The 20,051-nt window shown below is 38.7% G+C and overlaps 1 protein-coding gene across 4 annotated transcripts in view; it reads right to left on the reverse strand.

Annotated features, from left to right (window-relative positions):
* Positions 1–17,985, reverse strand: part of BAZ1A (bromodomain adjacent to zinc finger domain 1A) — an 89,603-nt gene extending 71,618 nt beyond the window's left edge. For 2 of the 4 annotated variants that reach the window (XM_026019034.2, XM_026019032.2), the window contains exons 1-3: positions 17,851–17,985; positions 17,187–17,357; positions 3,191–3,469 (exon numbers count right to left, since the gene is read on the reverse strand). In XM_026019034.2, the coding sequence (XP_025874819.1) occupies positions 3,191–3,469; positions 17,187–17,299 (392 nt within the window). In that variant the 5' untranslated portion in view covers positions 17,300–17,357; positions 17,851–17,985. Of the gene's footprint in view, positions 1–3,190; positions 3,470–17,186; positions 17,598–17,850 lie in introns of those variants that run through there. The other 2 variants (XM_026019033.2, XM_072761413.1) reach the window with 2 other exon arrangements.
* Between the last annotated feature and the right edge of the window lie 2,066 nt (positions 17,986–20,051).

Below are 20,051 nucleotides of genomic sequence, written 5' to 3' on the forward strand. Positions count from 1 at the left end.
TTAGAGGTATCTCTTCATGTCTGTTGCTTCAAATCTCCTATGAACTCCAAGAATATCTTGACTATGCCTGAAATGTCTGAAAACAAGTTGCCCAAACCCACTTTAATTTTTAAAAATTACCAAATACACAATTATATTGATTCAATTTTTCAGATTCTCTCAAACTCTAGCCCCATCCTTCAACTACTGAGAGATGATTCAACAATCCCAAATGTGTTCTTGTGTGATCTCCACCTTCTTTTTTCATGATTTAATGATCCAATTCTGGGCGGGGCGGGGTGGGGAGAGGGGCAGCAATGGAGAGAGAGTGGAGAAGATGGGTTTATCATGTAAGCTTTTGAGTTCTAGGTCACCATACTCTCAACCCTTCAGTGAACAACGATAATCAGGCTGTTAAAAAGAAGATAAAGTTAACTGAAATTCAAATGCCTTAAAACTGCTTGTGCAGCATTTTTCAGAAAACCATGTACAAAAGTAGGATGATTATCTTCAAAAACGACTGTCTTTCTTAGTGAAATTGTTAACTGTGGGGTTTCCTTTCAGAGCTACAATAGAAAAACCTGATTCCTAGTTTCAGTGGCCCATGCAGTTATTGTAGTCCTACATTTAGTGATATCTCTGAAAAATCAAAAAAAAAAAAAAAAAATCCTGAAAAACTGCATGTCCCCCAATACAAACATTCAAATACTAACAAGGCACCTATATCAAATGGCAATGTTATATAATACAGCTTAAAAAATTCACATTCATTATATCATTTCATCTTGTAAGACGAACCTGTAATGCAGGGGGTCCATTTAACAGCTGAAAAAAGACGAAAGCTTAAAGAGTTTAAAATACTTGCTCAGAGCAAATAAATGGCAGAATCCAAAACTAAGGAGACAATGATACAGGGAAAGAAATACTTTTGTTTTGTTTTGTTTTGTTTTTAGAAATACTTTTGTAAGTCTGCTCTACCTGAATTTAAATCCTACCACTTACTACTTATAAGACTGAAATTGAAGCTCCATGACTTCGTTTTATTCACTGCTATATCTCCAGTGTCTAGAGCAGTCCAAGTAAACAGCAGGAGATCAGTAATATATGATAGATATCACGAAAAAATTACTTGACTTCTTTGGACCTCTGTTTACTCATCTGTAAATGGAAACAATGAGGTCATATCTGATATAATATAATATAATCCTAGTTAAGTGTTCTTTATGGAAGACCACAAATTCTCTCACTTCTTCTATAGGCTCTAAGGAAGTAGTAGAGAACAAATGTCTGCATAACTGGTAGGCAAACTGGGTTAATCAGGATAGGGAGGATAAAGAGTTGAACTGTTGCTTCAGTGAAGTAGTCAGGTGTTGTCTTTATTATTCTACCAAAGCAATGACAAAGGATCTTCTAGAAGAATCCATTAGCTGATTGCTTTTTTCAAAACAGAAAGTCTTGGTAAGAAGGGAAGCACCTAATCTACACTTATAAAATGCAACAAGAGAGGAGGGATACCTAAAGGTAAATGAGATAATAAGAAAAGAATATTGAGGTGAAAAGATCCAGAGTACCTATACTGACTAATTCAACCAACAAATAGCCTCTATCCCATTTCCGTGTAATTTGGCATGCTCTTTCCAGTAAATCTAATTCTGGTGGATGAAGAAGTCTTTAGGACCACTGGTAAATACTACCAGAGACAGAAACAAAAGGTATATGCTATTAACAAGTAGAAACAAAAGTTAAAAGCAAAGGGAGATGATACCTCAAATGGTACCATCAAGAAAGTGAGAAGACAAAGACAACTCATAAAAAACAAATATTTGCAAATCTTATCAGGGACTGCATCCAAAAACACAAAGAACTTTTACATCTCAGTAATAAAAAAGATAAATAACCCAATTTAAGAATGGGCAAAGGACCAGAACAAACATTTCTCCAAAGAAGATATATAAAGGATCAGTAAGCACATGAAGGGATGCTTGACATAGTCATTTGGGAAATGCAAATCAAAATTACCACAACATACCATTCCACACCCACTAGGATGGCAAAATAAAAAAGATGGACAACAACAAATTGTCCATAGATATGACTTGGTAAGGATGTGGAGAAACTGCAACTCTCATACACTGCTAGGGGGAATGTAAAATGATGCAGTTGCTCTGAAAGTTTGGAGATCTTTAAGTGCTAAACATTGTGTTCCCACATATGACTTAGCAATTCTACTTCTAGATATATGACCAAAAGACCTGAAAACATGGGTTCACAAAAAACTTGTACATGAATGCCTATAACAGCATTATTTATAATAGCCAAAAAGTGGGGACAACCTAAATGTCTGTCACAAAATGTGCTAGATCCATACAGTAGAATTTACCAATAAAAAGAAATATTGATACATGCTACAATGTGGATGAACCTTGAAAACATTATAGTAAGTGAAAGAAATGAGACATAGAACACTACATACTGTATTATTCCAAGAGGCTATAAAAAGTTTTAATGCAAATAAGGATTATTATGATAAATACTAGTGACTAGCCAATCACAAATGCTTAAACTTCAGGAAAGCAGTAACAATTTTTAATTTAGTGCCAGAGATAATGTCATTTAAAATTTTTGTATATGAAGAATTCATTTTTCTTAAAGAGCTGGGTAAAAGGGAACTCAATGGAGTACATAAAACTCAGTCTTTATATTATCAGAGGAACTACTAAAACCCAGCAAGAAACATATGCATATTTATACTTTTATACTATTTGATAACATAATAAGGACAAAATAGGTATCTTTAAGGTTTGTTTTTTTTTTACTTGGAAGTAAAGATGGAACTTCTACACAAGGGGACATATTATACAATAAACAAAAAAGAGAAGAAAGGTAGTTTATAAAGCAATGGACTGACCTTCAAGACATTTTAAATGAGAAAGGTATCAAATATGTTACTTTTTGCATTAAAAGGGACAGGAGACTCTGTGGCCCATGCACATATGTGTACAAATATTTATGCATATACATACATCTTTTGGTAGTCTGGAGAGAAATTAGCTTTGGAAAAATATATTAACTTTAGGGCTATCTGTGGGGAGGGTTACAAAGCAGTGGGAGGACAGAAGGGAAATTTTCCTCAGTTCACCTTTTTGTGTACTTTGAATTTTGAGTAATGTGAATGCATGTGTAACAAAAGAAAAAATTAAAAGTACTTTACCTTGCACCATTGTTCCTAATGACTTCCACAGTTTCTTCAACAAAGTATCGATCCTTGACATATGCAAAAATATCATCACATATTTCATGCAAGCGTGAACGATGGGTAAGGTTGGTCAAGTATAAAACTGGAATAATTAGTGGTTCTGGAAAACTCTGAAGATTCTGTCTTGCTTTTTTTTCTGACTCAAGTGCTTCCTGATAGGTCAGTCCAGGTTTACCCGTCACAGCACAACTCCACACAAGACTGTTGCACAGAATGGTTCGTTCAAAAAAATCACTGATTAAAAAACAAAAACAAAAATCCATTCATTACCCATCATTTCACAAATTTTACATTAAAAGCTGATAAAGGATTGTGTCTTCACTGCAAAATTTTACATAGAATTATAGAACAAGGGTTTACTAACTGGTCAACTTATATATTAACACAAATCTAAGAAAAAGTATATTTAAACTAGACATTTATATGTTGCAATTTAATGGTACATTCATCTAAAATTGGGCTTTGATTTCCATCACTTTTGAAATTGGGACTGAAACTGAAAATAAACCCAATTTTTCTTTTTTCTTCTAATTTTAAAGCTTTTTGTTCCAAAGCAACCAAAATGCTAGGGACAATTTAAGCACTTAACTATGAACTTTAAAAAGCTTTAACATAATAGTGAAAAACTGGCAAATCTAAGCATCTAACAAGAAAGGTTAAGTAAATTACAGTACTTCATAATGAAAAATCTTAGTCATTAACAGTATGAGGAGAGTTCTTATACTTATGGAAAAAAACTTTTTAGTTTGATTTCCTCCTATATTTTTGAAACTAAAAACTTAGCAAAGCAATATATGTAATATGGTCCCACTTGAAAGAAGAAAGAAAAAGGAGGGAAGGCAGGAAAAGAAAGATAATCTAAAGCAGCATAAACTGTTTCTACAATGTTATCCAAAAATCAAGGCAACAGTTACAGAGTAGGGTTGGGCCTGGGGGACCTCTTCTGCACTGTGGCAATTTCTTAAGATGAGCATTTATTTCTTTTAAAAAATTCTATAGTCACTTTTAAAATGCAAGAGATCCATAATATGGAAAGATTGCTAAGGCATGTTAGGTAGAAAAAAACTCAAATCACCAAATAATACAATCCTATATTCATTAATTAGAATAATAAAAATATGTACTTATACAAATACTATAAACAGATGTTCCCTATGGAGAAAAGGAAGGACTGCAAAGGAAAAGGAAAATTTGTTATTCTAAATATGTCTATATTGTTTGAATTTGTATAATGAGCATGTACTTGCGTTGTTTTTACAATCAACACATTTTATTTATTTATTTTTAAAAGATTTTATTTATTCAAGAGAGAGAGACAGAGAGACAGAGAGAGAGGCAGAGACATAGCAGAGGGAGAAGCAGGCTCCCCTGTGGGGACCCCCATGAGGGACTTGATCTTAGGACCCTGGGATCATGACCTGAGCCAAAGGCAGACACTCAGCCACTAAGCCACCCAGGTGCCCCCAATCAACACATTTTAGAAAAGGTGAGACATACACAAAAAGGGTAGTAACAGCTGCTTCTAAGTGGTAAGATTTGGGTAAATGTCTTTCCTTCCTCTATACTTTGGGTGTATTTTTCTTTCTTTCTTTTTTTTTTAAAAAGATTTTATTTATTTATTCATGAGCGACACAGAGAGAAAGAGACATAGGCAGAGGGAGAATCAGGTTCCTTGTATAGAGCCCAATGAGGAACTTGCTCCCAGAACTCCAGGATCATGACCTAGGCCAAAGGCAGATGCTCAACCACTGAGTCACCCAGGTGCCCCTTTGGTGTACTTTTCAATAATTATATGTGACTGATACAATTCACTATTGTCTAACGTTTTCTCCTTCCTGAAATCCCCTTTTCCTTCTCTTATTCTAAAAAGTATTAAGCCTATATGTTTACTTCCTGGTTAGTCTATCTATATAGGTTATCCCTATTGTAGTCTGATCTCCAAAGATTTGGGGTAATTCCATTAACATAGTTTCATTTGTATATTCATCTGCAGTATGAACAACAACAAAAATGAAATCTATGGAAATAAAAAGAAAATAATCATATCCTAACATGAATGAGATCTAAAGAGGTAAGATGCATATGCCAAGTTACATGACTTTAATTCAGTACAAAGATGATCCTTTTGGAAGTATTTACCTGTTAGTAAGGGAGATAATGGATGTATATCATTAAAATTAAAATCACAAAGTGATTAAAAGACAAGCAGATATCCTTTGGATGTTCAGAGTAAGGGAAGGAGAGATAAGCAAAAATGATCAAGAAATACTCTAATAGTTATTTGGAGAAGTGGTGTTAAAAGAGTTAGGTTATAAAGGAAAAGTATGGTTGAAGAAAGAAATGCCAGAGAGAAAAAAAGATGAATGTGATCTGGTTCTCATAAGCAAGAAAATATATGTCAGATAAACAATTTATTAGCTAAGATATCCACTACACATATACCCAATAACTGGTTATCAATGGTGCAGAATAAAATGAACGGAAGGATGGATCATCAAAGAGGTCTTAAGTTTTATTGCCTAAAATTGCAGTTCACTTAGAAAGCTTTATAAAAGTTTTAAACTTTTTTCTATTGGGACAAACATATCTGTAAGACTTAGCTTAATAAGCCAACACATAATCAGCACATGATGTATGTGAGTTATACTCCTAATAATTTAAACTATATTTAATACTGTTTAAGAAAAATATACTTCAGGGGCGCCTGCGTGGCTCAGTAGGTTAAGTGTCTGCCTTCAGCTTGGGTCCATAGTCTCAGGGTCCTGGGACAGAACTCTGCTTTGGGCTCAGTGCTCAGTAGCAAGTTTGCTTCTCATTCTGCCCCTTCCCCCACTGATGTGCATTCTCTCTCTCAAATAAATGAAATCTTAAAAAAAAAAAAAAAAAAAAAAAAAAAAAAAAAAGGAAGAGGGGACTCCTGGGTGGCTCAGCAGTTGGGTGTCTGCCTTCGGCTCAGCATGTGATCCTGGGGTCCTGGGATCGGGTCCCACATGGGGCTCCCTGCATGGAGCCTGCTTCTCCCTCTGCCTGTGTCTCTGCCTCTCTGTGTGTCTTTCATGAATAAATAAATAAAATAAAAATAAATTTTAAAAAAGAAGGAAAAATATTACAAATTTAGGTATCTTACATTAACTAGTCTCTAACCCAATACTAACAGAAATAGAATGCTAGCCACAAATAAAATTTTAAATTTTCTAGTGGCTACATTCAACAAATTCTAAAAAGAAACACTAATTTTATATATCAGTTAACATTTATACATTTTATTTAACCCAATATATCCCCAAATGCTTTATTTCAATATGTATTCATTTTTAAACTTTTCAGGGAATCCCTGGATGGCTCAGCGGTTTATTTAGCGCCTGCCTGCCTTCGGCCCGAGGCATGGTCCTGGATTGAGTCCGGATTGAGTCCCACGTCGGGCTCCCTGCATGGAGCTTGCTTCTCCCTCTGCCTGTGTCTCTGCCTCTCTCTCTCTCTCTCTCTCTCTCTCTCTCTGTCTCTCATGAATAAATAAATAAAATCTTAAAAAAATTTTTTTTAAACTTTTCAATATGTAAATATTTTAAATCCTTTTTTGGGGGTACTAAGTCTTCAAATTTCAGAATGTATTTTACCTTTATTGCCCATTTTAATTCTGATTAGTCATATTTTGAGTTATTAATAACCCCCAGGCCAATAACGGCTTCCGTGTTTGACAGCATGGCTCTCACCATAGTGATTTGGTATTTGGTAGCCTGGCATATTTAGTGCCACATAAAGGAGACCGATTTTATACTGAGCTGCATGCAATAAATGCTATCTAGATGTGGTGAGGTTGTTCATAATACCAAAGAGAGGGGATCCCTGGGTGGCTCAGTGATTGAGCGCCTGCCTTTGGCCCAGGGCCTGATTCTGGAGTCCCGGGATCGATTCCCACATCAGGCTCCCTGCATGGAGCCTGCTTCTCGCTCTGCCTGTGTCTCTGCCTCTCCCTCTCTCTGTGTCTCTCATTAATAAATAAATAAAATCTTTTAAAAAAAATAAAAAAATAAAAATACCAAAGAGAGCAATGGCACAAGTGCCACAAACCTCCACTAAACATATTACTGAGCAGAAAAATAGGATAGTCAGTAACCATTGTTGTACATTCAGCTGTCCTACACCCAGGTTTCCACCCTCCTCTTCCAAAGCGTTTGTACTGTTTGTTTGCCTTTTATCATCTATTCTGCAAAGTTGTTATATTATAGCCCTGCTGTGCACAAAGATCTACACTCAGGAGAAGAGAAGGGAGACAGGGCATACTACCATTGTGGCCATTTTAAAGCAAGCAAAAAAAACAAACAAAACAAAACAAAACAAAACAAAAAAAACCCAAGGAATACTTCTTCCAATTCAGCACCCCCTACCAGCATGGCACATCTAACATTTTTATTATCTTCACTTTCTCATACTTCTGTAATTCTGCTCATCAACCATTTGTCACATAGATTTAAAGATGTGGGATTTTGTTAATAATAATGAACTCTAGGGGGCAGGTTACAGTGTCTCCTCAATTTCTATAAGAATATAAAAATCATGAAAATTTTGTAAGAAACATTTTATTATTGTGAGTAAAAAATTTAATGTACAAAATACTGCTTTAACTCCTAACTCGGGGAAACGAACTAGGGGTGGTGGAAGGGGGGAGGAGGGCGGGTGTTGGAGGGGAATGGGTGACGGGCACTGAGGTGGACACTTGACGGGATGAGCACTGGGTGTTTTTCTGTATGTTGGTAAATTGAACACCAATAAAAATTAATTTAAAAAAATACTGCTTTAAATGAATATGTTTAGGCTAATATAGATTATTATGCATCTTATGTATTATTACATTCCTTCAACTATCTTCTCAACCAGAGGTGAGTATACTACTGGCCTGGAGGCCAAATCTAGCTTTTCACCTGTTTTTGTAGTTTATTGGAACAAACCACACTCATACCTTTAGTATTGTCTATGACTGCTTCTTCATCCTGTGGAGTTGAGTAGGTACAATAGACACTATTTGCCTACAAAGACTAAAATCTGACTATACTTGGCCTTTAAAAAAAAAAAAAGTTTGATGACTGCTGCTCTTTACCATTATTTCTTAAGGAAAAAATTGCTTCTGAGTTACCAGCTCAATTGCTAGCAAGAACACACCTTTAATTAATATAAAGGCAACCAACTCTCAGGTGAACAAACTAGGGAACAAAGAGCAACATACTGTTAACTTACAGGGTTATTTGGAAAACTAAAAATCCAGTAGAGGAGGAATGAAGTGACATACAGAATGGCTAAAATTAACAACACAGGAAACAACAGATGTTGGCAAGCACGTGAACTCCTCCTCTTGCACTGTTAGTGGGAATGCATACTGGTGGAGCCACTCTAGAAAACAGTACACAGGTTCCTCAAAAAGTTAAAAATAGAACCACCCTATGATCCAGCAATTGCACTAGTAGGTATTTACTTAAAGGACACAAAAATATCGATTCAAAAGGATACATGCACCCAATGTTTATAGCAGCATTATCAATAATAGCCAAATCATGGAATGAGCCGAACTGTCCATCAACTGATAAAGTAGAGGTGGTGTGTTTATATATACATAAATGTGTTTCTATATGTATATATTTACATACATATAACGGAATATTACTCTGCCATAAAAAAGAACGAAATCTTGCCATTTGCAACAATGTGAATGGAACTAAAGACTGCTATACTAAGCAAAGTAAGCCAGGGAAAGACAAACACCATATGATCTCACTCTAATGTGGAATTTAAGAAACAAAACAAATGAACATGGGAAAAAAAAAAAAAAGAGACAAGCAAACCAGAAAAGGGACTCTTAATCACAGTGAACAAACTGAGAGGTTGCCAGAAGGGAGGTGGGCCAGGGGATGGGTTATATGGCTATGGGTATTAAGGCAAGCACTTGTGATGAGCACTGGGTGTTGTACGTAAATCACGATCACTAAATTCTACACGTGAAACTAATATCAATGTTAACTATTGGAATTTCATTAAAAACTTGAAACTAAAAAACAAAACAAAACAAAACACAGAACAGAAACAAATAAAAAGAATGAAGGGACATAAAAACCAGAAGCCAAACGCAATTTAGAAAAGATAAATGCAAAAGTGTACTCTACTTAAGGGCCAAAACTTTATCAACTAAACAGAAGATAAGACCCAGCACAATACTGTAGAAAAGATCTACTTAAACTCCTCTGTCCATAAAATATTTAGTATAACTGAGAAATGCAGCCACAGTTAAAAACTAACATAATTTCTGATTTTTAGTAGCATATAATACCAAGAGATGGAAAAGTATAGCTTATAAACTTAGAAAAGTAGAAATTGCTACAAGACAGCATAAATTGTTCTACTAATTTACTCCACTGACAGGATTACAATGCAGATTAGGAGATCTTGGGTATGGCTGACTTAACATGCCTCATGTTATTTTGAGAAAAATCCACTACATGAAAATTACATTTATTACATGTATTGTCAGAAGAAAAGTTAATTTAAAATGTTTAGTTTTAAAAACCATTTAATGACATATTACTCCATACTTAGGGCTGCCTCAGACTCAGAGAATGACATATAAAATCTGCAGATGACACGAAGATGGAGGATAGCAATAAAGATTTTTTTAAATCTAGAGACTTAAATACAAATCAACAAAAGTAAAATATCACAGTAGCTCAACAAAAGTCCTTGCTTAACAATAATGAATGTGAAAAGGCAAATTTTAAGTGAAAATGCAAATTCACATTTCTATGCCCTTCTATAGTTTCCTCAGCTTAAAACGTATTCTTTGGAGTATTCTCTGCTTAGAATGTCATTTTTCTCCATTCTGTGTCCTGATAGCTCTATCTTTCAGGACCCAACTCAGATGTTCTTTCCTTATTGGAGGGCTTCCTCAACTCCCCAGGAGTTATCAGCTCCATTTTCCATGCTCCCATTACACAGGCTCCACAGCACATGTGATTTATGCCATTCATGGTGTTATATAGTCATTTCTCACTAGAGGGACAAATTATCTCAGTATCTCCAGATTCTCCAAAGCGCAGTGTCAAGAGTAATAAAAATACTTTCCACTGGCAATTCACTTTTATTTTTATGTGTATCTAAACAGAGAAAGTACACATATGAATGTGAAGGAAAGGAAAAGTATCTAAATCTCAGCTTCCCACTTGTAGAATGTATCTTTGGGTAAATTACACAACCTCATTGAACCTGGTTCCCTTTTATTATATGGGGATATCTTCCATTAATTGTTAATGTGAAAATTAAGTAAGATAATACTATTGTATGCCCAGCATACTGTATGGGTACAATAAATAGTATCAATTCTAACTCTTCAGGTACCATATTTGCAAACCATATTTGCAAAAATACACTGGAAAAAATAACCAGTGTGATAAAGGAACAATGTCAGATGAGCTCATAAAAGACTTGAGCATCTCTGGAAAAAAAGTTTGGCATTGGGAAGAAGGGTAGCAAGAAGGATAAACTGCAGAGAGATTACCAATGAACTCCCAAAATCCAATCAGGATGACCCAGTCATAAAATCTTACCAGATGCTCAGTGGTAGACTGTAAAGAGAATTGAAGGTATGCAGTCTCTTTAGAAATATGACTGATACTTGTTTCTCATAAGACGTGGAATCTATTTTACCACCTCTTTTTAAATCTGGGCTAGCCTTAAGATTGGCTTTGACTAACAAAATACAGAAACGACATGGAGAGACTACTCTCTTGGAACCGAGCCCAGCACCACATTAGTCTTCTGAGATGAAAGACCATATGGTAAAAAAAAAAAAAAAAAAAGCCATCTCAGTATTAACATATCACACTGTATACTTTAAATGTCTTATAAATCTGCTGGTAAATTATATCTCAACAAAGCTAGAAAAAAAAAAAATAAACACACATAAAGAAAAACCATCCCAGGTGAAGTCCCCGACATATGACTGAGGCTACCTCTTAAACTATCCAACCTCAGCCTACCCTCCAGCTGACCATAGCTAAATGAGGGGACAGGTCAGCAGAACCATACTGGCAATCTACAGAAAAGTGAGCAAATAAAATGGATGACTATTTTGAACCACTAAGTTTTAGGATGGCTCGTTACACAACAACTGGTAAGACATATTCTGTCTGAAGAAAGACTGTATTAACACAAAACAGGGTAGCCTACTAAGTGTATAAAAAGTAAAGGAAAAGTATGTAGGAATCTTTGCCATATAATCTAAGAAAAAAAGACTCACAGACCCAAATATCTGACCATGTAGCAGACTTATTCCTAAAAAGAAGGTGAAAATCTAATTTGAAGACACTAGTTATTAAGATTATCCAATTCTCCTTAAAAATTCCATGCTCACCAAATGGCCTTCATATAATGGCCTTCATATAATAATTAGATTTCATACATACCTACTTATCAGTATAATAACTGGTCTGAGTGAAAGACATATATCCCCACTGTAAACTGATGGCATTCTAGCATGTATATTTAGTATCTAGAGCTTAATCATTGGGGATATAATAAAGAAGACAAATGTCTGGGCAGACAACAAGAGTGGTGCCTACCCAAAGATCCAGGCGGTGAGCTTGAATTCAAAGCAGTGCCGTACATTCTTGGTGCACATTTCTGCAAGCTTCAACAAATATTAGGAAAAATTTTATGTACCATGTGGATCATAAATAAGAACATAAACGCTAAAGTATGTGAGTGAAAAGTCTAGTGTCACCAACTGCTAGATAGGTGGTTTTCAAGACTGATCTACTCTCTACTACTACTCTCTACTACTCTCTTTATCCCAAATCCAGTTTCCTTATCTCTAAAAAAGGGCTGTTGAAAGGACTGAATTAACAAATGAAGAGCTGATGAACCATGAAAATCAGGTGCTTTATAAATGAGTTAAACACCTTTTACTAGAAAGCCTGGTTGAGGGAATCCTTGGGTGGCTCAGTGGTTTAGCGCCTGCCTTCAGCCCAGGGCTTCATCCCTGAGGCCCCGGGATCAAGTCCTGCATATCAGGCTCCCTGCATGGAGCCTGCTTCTCCCTCTGCCTATGTCTCTGCCTCTGTGCCTCTCATGAATAAATAAATAAAATCTTCAAAAAAAAAAAAAAAAAATAGAAAGCCAGGTTGAAACATAAAGCCAGCCTATATAAGTGATGAAGAATTCCTACATTTTGAACCATTTGAAAAATGAAACTCACTCAAAGACGGTAAGTACATTCCAATTCTAAGGGTCTAAATGGCTAAAAAACAAAAACAAAAACTATTTAGGAAATTAAGTCATTGAGTAATACAAGAAATCATCTTCCCATCCCACAAATCTAGTTCCTAATATTCAGACCTGACTGCTCCACTTTTTAACAATCCACAGTCCGAAATAAATAATAAAATGGTCAGTTAACCAAATTACAGAGTAAAATTTTATCTTATCTAAGGGATTAAAGTACATGCTTTATTCCGCTCTTTGCCTATGAGCTTATTTTTTATTATTATTGTTTTGAAGATGGGGGTAATCAAGTCTTTCTTAAAGCATGGTAAAAAAAAAATTTTTTTTTTAAATAAAGTATGGTAGACACACACGTTAAGTTCGTTTCAGGTGTACAATTAACTGACTTCAAAAGCTTATACATTACGGTATATTCACTACAAGTGTAGCTACCATCTGTCCCCTATTACCGTATCATTGACTAAAGGGACACCTGAGTGGCTCAGTTGGTTAAGCATCCACCTTCAGCTCAGGTCATGATCCCAGAGTCCTGGGATCATGCTCTGTATTAGGCTCCCCACTCAGTGGGAAGCCTGCTTCTTCCTGCCACTCCCCCTGCTTGTGCTATCTTATCTCTCTCTTTCTGGTTCAAATAAATAAAATCTCAAAAAAATATATCATTGACTATAGAGCTTAGGTCTTTTTGTGTGAGCTTAGTTTTTTTTTTTTTTTAATGTATTTTTTCTAGATTCACATATAAGAGAGATCATTGGTATTTTTCCTTTCTCTGCCTGACTTCACTTAGCATAATGCCTTCAAGGTCAATCCATATTGTCCCAAATGGCAAGATGTCATTCTCTTTATGGCTGAGTAATATTTCTTTGAAATATAGACAACAATTTCTTTTTCCATTCATCCACTGATAAACAGGTTGTCTCCATATCTTAGCTATTGTAAATAACACTGCAATGAACACGGGAATGAGTATATATTTTCAAATTAATAGTTTTTAAAATTTGGATAAACACCCAGAAACAGAGTTGTTGGATCATTTGGTAGTTCTATTTATTTTAAGTTTTTTGAGGCACTTCTATACTGTCTCCCAGAGTGGCTGCACCAATTTACATTTCCACCAACAGTGCAGAAGAGTTCACTTTTCTCTACATCCCAGCCAGCAACTGTTATGCTACTCTTTTTGATAATAGCCATTCTAACAGATGTGAGGTGGGATCTCAATGGGGTTCTGATTTGCATTTCTCTCGTGATTCAGGATGTATAGTCTCTTTTCATGTACCTGTTCGCCACCTATAGGTCTCCTTTAGAAAAATATCTATTCAGATCTTCTGCCCATGTTTTTTAGTTAGATGGGTTGTTTTTGCTATTGAGTTGTAGGAGTTCTTGATAATTTGAATATTAGCCCCTACTGGATATATAATTTGCAAATATTTTCTCCCAGTCAGTAAGACACCTTTTAATTCTGATGTTTCCCTTTGCTCTGAAGAAGCTTTTTAATTTGATGGTCCCACTTGTTTACATTTGCTTTCGTTGCTTTTGCTTTTGGTGTCAGATTAAAAAATCATCACCAAGAACGATGTCAAGGAGCTTACTGCTTAGGAGTTTTATAGTTCTAGGTCTTTTTTTTTGTTTTGTTTTGGTTTTTTTTTTTTTTTGGTTTTTTTTTTTTTTTTAGTTCTAGGTCTTATGTTCAAGTCTTTTAACTTATTTTGAGTTTTGTGTTACTTTTGTGTATAACACAAAAACAGTGGTCCAGTTTCATTCTTTTGTACTTTAGCTTATGCATTTACCTACAGTTAATATGCTATTTTTAATGAGTCTTCTTTACTTATGGAAAGCAGGTCAAACATGAGTTAGTAATTAGTTAAAGAGCATGTAGTTCAAACAAACAGAAAAAGGAGTTTGTACTGTATAACCACTAAGGATCTATCCTGGTCACAGTCCCTTTCTCAAAAAATTCAGGGTCTAGGAAAAGAGAAAAATTGAGGCAATAATGTATTGCATTACTATGTAGTAATAGCTGATCTTACGCTAGATAAAATGGAGGGATGATCATTGCTGCCTAGGACAAAGGAGAAAGCAGTAGGCTATTACACCAAGTAGGATAAAGACAAAAAACTATTTAACAATTAAAAGGTCACTGGCAAACTTCTACTAACCAGAGTCAGAAGAAAAAGTTATACTTTGCATTGTATTGCAAAGGGAACAAGGTAGGGAGGTGTAGAAAATCCCTTTGAGATTGATTAAGGTAGAAAGGTTCTATTCAGAAATCAAAAACCTGAGCAAATAGGTGAGCACAGAGCACAGTGGTCTTCACCCCAATACAAAAAACAAATATTCATATAATGCCCTTAAAGGATAATCTTCAAACAAATTCACATAAACCAACTGGTGAGCTAATGAATAAAAACAGAGATTTCCTTCTCCAGACTTGTGCCAAGGGTCAGATTACCATAATACCAAGGATCACCATAAACCAAGAATACAATTTTGATCTCTCTGTAATCATCTAAAAGGGAAAAAGTAAACCAAAATTTAACACAATTAAATGTCAGTCTTCTTCCCTTTTTGCCAATTTAAAGTCACAAAAATTAACACCTAAGAACACTAGTAGCTCTCCTTTGTTCTTTGCTCCTAAACCAACTGCCTCTCCTGAACTGCTTGTAAATTCCAAAAACCCAAATACTTCATCACAGGGAAAACAACAAAACCCAAAAAACCAGCTATTTGAAAAAGAACTTTGTTAATGCTATAAAACTACAAAGGACACAGTTTCTTAATATTAGTAGAAGGTGGAATATCTAAAATCTCTTCCTTTATTTCGGCATTTCAGATATCTCCATGATTATAGTAAATCAAGAACCAAAGTATACAAAAAGTTTAATTCAAAAGGGATACAGCCATATTCATGCTCCCTTCTAAAGTGGGAAAAGTCTCTTAAAAAGGTAAGATTGCTTATGCCAAAGGGGAAGTTTGAAACTTAACCCCGTTTTCTATTTTCTTGGCACTCTTAAATACCATTTTTTTAAATTGAGAATTATTACCAAGGATTTTAACTTAAACTTAAAAAAAAAAAAAAAAAAGGCATCATCCTTGTCAAGTTACCTAATCCAAATTCACTTAAGTTACAAGAGTGAACTCTATTTGAGTAACAAAACAAGTCTGTACAGGAGTAGATTTAAGACGTGCACTCCTATTTTAAAAGTACAGTCGGCTGAAAAACTTCTCCCGATATAACATGTTTATGTGTAACTCTTTCTGTGGAGCTGAAGAAAAAGAAGCCTTACTTTTAAAGCTCAAAGGAACTGATTTTTCTAACTTCGCTGCTCGTTTCTCAGACAGGTGCGGACTTTGCTGAAAGCCCTCCCTCGAGTAAGCCCCCACTCAGAAAAAGGTGCCTCCCACACACAAGTTATTTGGTTGCTATAACATTTGGTTTCTAAGCCACAAAGGGACCCCCCTTCTGAGCGGAGAGGATAACGCACGAGAAAAAGGGAGGATCAGGCTGTTTCATTGATCGACCAATTTAGGTTCTCACTTGGAGATCCTGTTTAAACACACATCTCTAAAGCACCCCAGTGTTCGGTGTCACAGGACAAGTGGATCTCTTGGGATAAGCCAGGCGAGGTACTGAAAATTTAGGAGTGAAAACTACACACGCAGCAGCTCCGGATTCTTATCAAAACAATAGCGAGTGGCACATGTCAGGCAGCCCACATGCGCAGGGGGATAAAACGAGGAGACTGGCTGAGGCTGGAGTTGAACTTGTCTTCACCCCCTCCCCCTACGCCCACCGCCGCCCTTGGGGCTACGCCAAAGTGATAACTAAGTGCGCCCAGTGCCCGGCTTTTCCCCCCTCCCTTCCGCCGCCCCCCCCCCCCCCCGCCCGAACCCGACTTCTTCCTCACCAAGGTCTCCCGGAGGCGGAGACGCTGAGTTCTCGGGGCCGGGAGTTAGTCACCAAGAAGAGGTGGTGACAGAGCACTAGGCTTGCGTCGCACACTCCGAGGCCTAGCCGCACCGGACGAGAGGCCGCCGGGGATGGCTCGCGGGTCCCGGACCCCGCTGCCCCCCGGCCCGCCGGGGGGTGGGGGTGGGGGTGGGGGTGGGGGCTCCTTCCCCAAGTCTCAACTCGGCCCCCTCCCCTCCTCCCTCCCCTCCCCGCGCTAAGGCTCCACTCCCCAACGTCAGGCTCCACTCTCCACCGAGGAAGCAAGCCCGGCCCGGCCGTTTCCTGCCCCCGGGGGTGGGGATTCCCTCTCCGGGCCGGGGGACGGCGGCCCCGAGCCGCTGACCCGAGCGGGGATCCCCTCGGCCGCCGGGCGGGGATCCCGGAACTGGCCCCGGAGTGCGCGTGTGGCCGAGGCGGGGAGGGGCGAGGCGGGGAGTTTCCGCTGCTCGGCTCCCGGGCGGCAGCGGCTGCTGGAAGCGGTCCCCACGGCCGGCCGAGGACCCCAGCTTCCGCGGCCCCGGCCCGCTCCCCCCACGCGCGCCACAGCCGGCCGCGCCGCCCGGGGACCCCGCGCAGTTCCCGGGTCGGGCTCGGGGGACCGGGAAACGCGGGCCCGCGGCCAGCCGTCACTTGCGAGTCGCCCCGCCAGAAGCCCAAGGCGAGGAAAAGACGAGAGACAAAAGGACGCTGGGGAGGGAGTCCCCACACTCCCTCGCACCCCCCGCGCGGCCCGGCCCTTACTCGTAGTGGCGGAAGATCTCGTTGGTGACTTTACAGTAGAAAACTTCCTCGTCCGGCCGCAGGTCCGCGGGCGGCTTCTGTCTCACAAACGGCTTTCGGTGTAGCAGCGGCATCTCCCGTCCGCCCGCGGGCTCACCCGGACCCTCGGCCGCCCGCGTCGGCCCCGCTTCCCTATCAGAATTGGAGGGAAAGGAAAGCCGGTAAGGTGGGGAGCGCTCGGCCGCGGCGGGGGCCAGTCCGCGCGCCGGGGGAAGCTCGACTGCCTTTTGTGTGACTGACGCGCCGCGGCTGCCACCGGAGCCGAGGTCGCTCCTGCCGCTACTGGGGTATTGAGCGAGCAGAGCCGCCGCCTCTGCCCTCCCAGCGCGCCCCACCTCCGCACGCCCGGCGGCCGGCTCACAATGGGGCCGCACGCCCCGCCGCGGGCGGGCGGGCGGTGCGGGAACGGCGGCGGCCCCCTCCCCCAGCGCCGGCTCCCAGCCCGCCGCCGCCGCCGCCGCCGCCGCCTCGGGCTCGCAACGTGCTTGGCGCGCAGCCGGCCGGCCCGACGCCGCGAGGAGCTCGCTGCGGGCGGACCCCGGCGCCGCTCCGCTTTGTTCCCCCGCTCGCCTACACTTCCCCGTCGGCGCCGGCCGGCTCCCGACGACCACACGGAGCCCCTCACCTGCGAGCACGCCGACTGCCACTTCTCCACCTTTCCAACTACAAAGGCGGCGAGGGGAGCCTGTGTCCTGCCGGGGGGTCGCTTCTCGCCGGCCCCGCCGCGCCGCCCGCCGCCGCTTCCCCCGCTGCCACGGCCTGGCTCCGCGCGGGGGATCGCGTCCCACCGCCACTTCCCCGCCTCTCGGAGCTCCTGGGAAGTTTCTGATCTACTTTCGGCTCAGAAGGAGGAAGAGCTGTTGGGAGGAGCTTTTCACTTCTCGCTTCTACCTTTTTATTGGCTACTCGATGACTTTTACAGCCTGTCACTGATACAGGAAGAGACGGCGGAGAGCCTGGGAGAGCTACATTATTAATTAATGGAGCAACCCCTTGTGTAGAATCAGAAGCATCCTCCATGTTTGAGATTATCAGCCAAGAGATCTAGGGAAGGCGCGGGGCTTTCATAAACACATGGCTCACAAAGTGAAGCCTTCATCTTCAAGTCTGGCACCATCGCTTGGTTTCACGGTGGGGGAAGGAGTCCAGTTAAGATTTAACTTTTATTTTAAAGATGGGAAGAGAAGTGAGGAATAAAAAATAGAGAGGGTTTTGATATTTTCCTCAGAAAGAATTTTCATGTCTCAAAACATATTTTGCTTGTGTAAACATCCTTCTTGAAAAGAAAATACCTTTCTTGACAGCAGTTCTCGTTAATATTTAAAGAGAGCAACTCAGCCAAAGACTTGGCAGAGGAAAAGACCAAAAAAGTGTTTTTTAGAAAATGTCATCATGCCTAGAGGACTCCCACATATTTGAAACTAAAAACTAAATGCACCTTTAAAAAGTAGTATTTGTGATACGCCAATGAAAATATTTTGCAGAGTATCAACATTCGATTCAATCACACAGAATTTTAAAGGTTGTGGATTTACTAGTGAAATTTCCCCTAAAGCAACTTTCCCATATCCACAATTTCCATTTGTGAAACTAATTTTAATTCATATAATAAATGTGACTTGAATTTAAAGGAATTTTTCAAGCTACAAGTGATTCCAAATGTTTGCCAGCTTTGTGTTAAATGGTCTTTTTTGCTACTGCCCTTGACGTTTGCTTATTTGTGGATTAACATGTAAGAATGAATCTATAAGACAGTGAGTTTGAAGAACAGTCATTCAACAAAGAACACAACTACCAATACTGTGAAATGATTATAGTTATAATGTGGGATCATCTTTTTATCTTGAAATTAAGAACAATGGTACATAGGAACAAAATGTGAGGAATCTGTTCAAATTGCAAGAGTTATAATTTTTTAACTTCTTTCAACGTACTTTTATGGCAGCTAGCAAAATGAATTTTTGTGGAAGACAATATGTTTTGAGTGTTTTAGAAGTCATTAATAAAATTGATGCACTTTACTGTCTGAATATAGAAGTCACAGAGGCTTGGAAATGTTCTCAGTACCAACTATATTCTTTAGTCTGGATAAACTCTTCAAAAAAAATTATGCAGTCATTTAAAGTGGCCTTGTACTTGAGTGACAATTTAAAATTCCCTACCTAGAAAGTATTTAATTTTCCAGGTGAAAAATTTAGAACCTACAAATATAATCTCAAAAGGGGAACATGGAGGATGGATAAATTTACAAGTGCTAATGAAGCATCACTCTCACAATCCAAAATCCCAGCTTATCTGTTAAGCTAAAAACAGGAAATTTTCTCTGAATATATCATATTTGTATTTCTTAGAGCTCACTAAGTTTTTATTTAAATTCCAGTTAACATACAGTGTAATACTAGTTTCAGGTGTACAATATGTGTGAATCACTATTCAACACTTCGATACATCATCACTCAGGGCCTTAGAGCTCACTATTTGATGAGGTTAAAATTTTGTTAAAATCATGGTCAAAAATGGTGATTTTATTTTTATTAAATACAGATTTTTAGACAATTGGATTCTTTTTAGTACTAACTTAAAATTGAAATTTTATTCTACATTATCAGAATACTATTTCCCTACCACCATATGCTGATACCAATACTACGATACTATCATTACTCAATTCTCTGAGTTACATACATAGCATTTATTTTAATGATTTGTGATATTTAATAATGTTATACAGTTGTTCATTGTTAATTCACAATAATATATATTTAGTAAATTATAATTAACATATTAGTTTAGTTTTGATGTGTTTATACTACTTGATCAAATTAA

This window comes from Vulpes vulpes, chromosome 6, assembly GCF_048418805.1.
Source record: "Vulpes vulpes isolate BD-2025 chromosome 6, VulVul3, whole genome shotgun sequence".
Lineage (NCBI taxonomy): Eukaryota > Metazoa > Chordata > Mammalia > Carnivora > Canidae > Vulpes > Vulpes vulpes.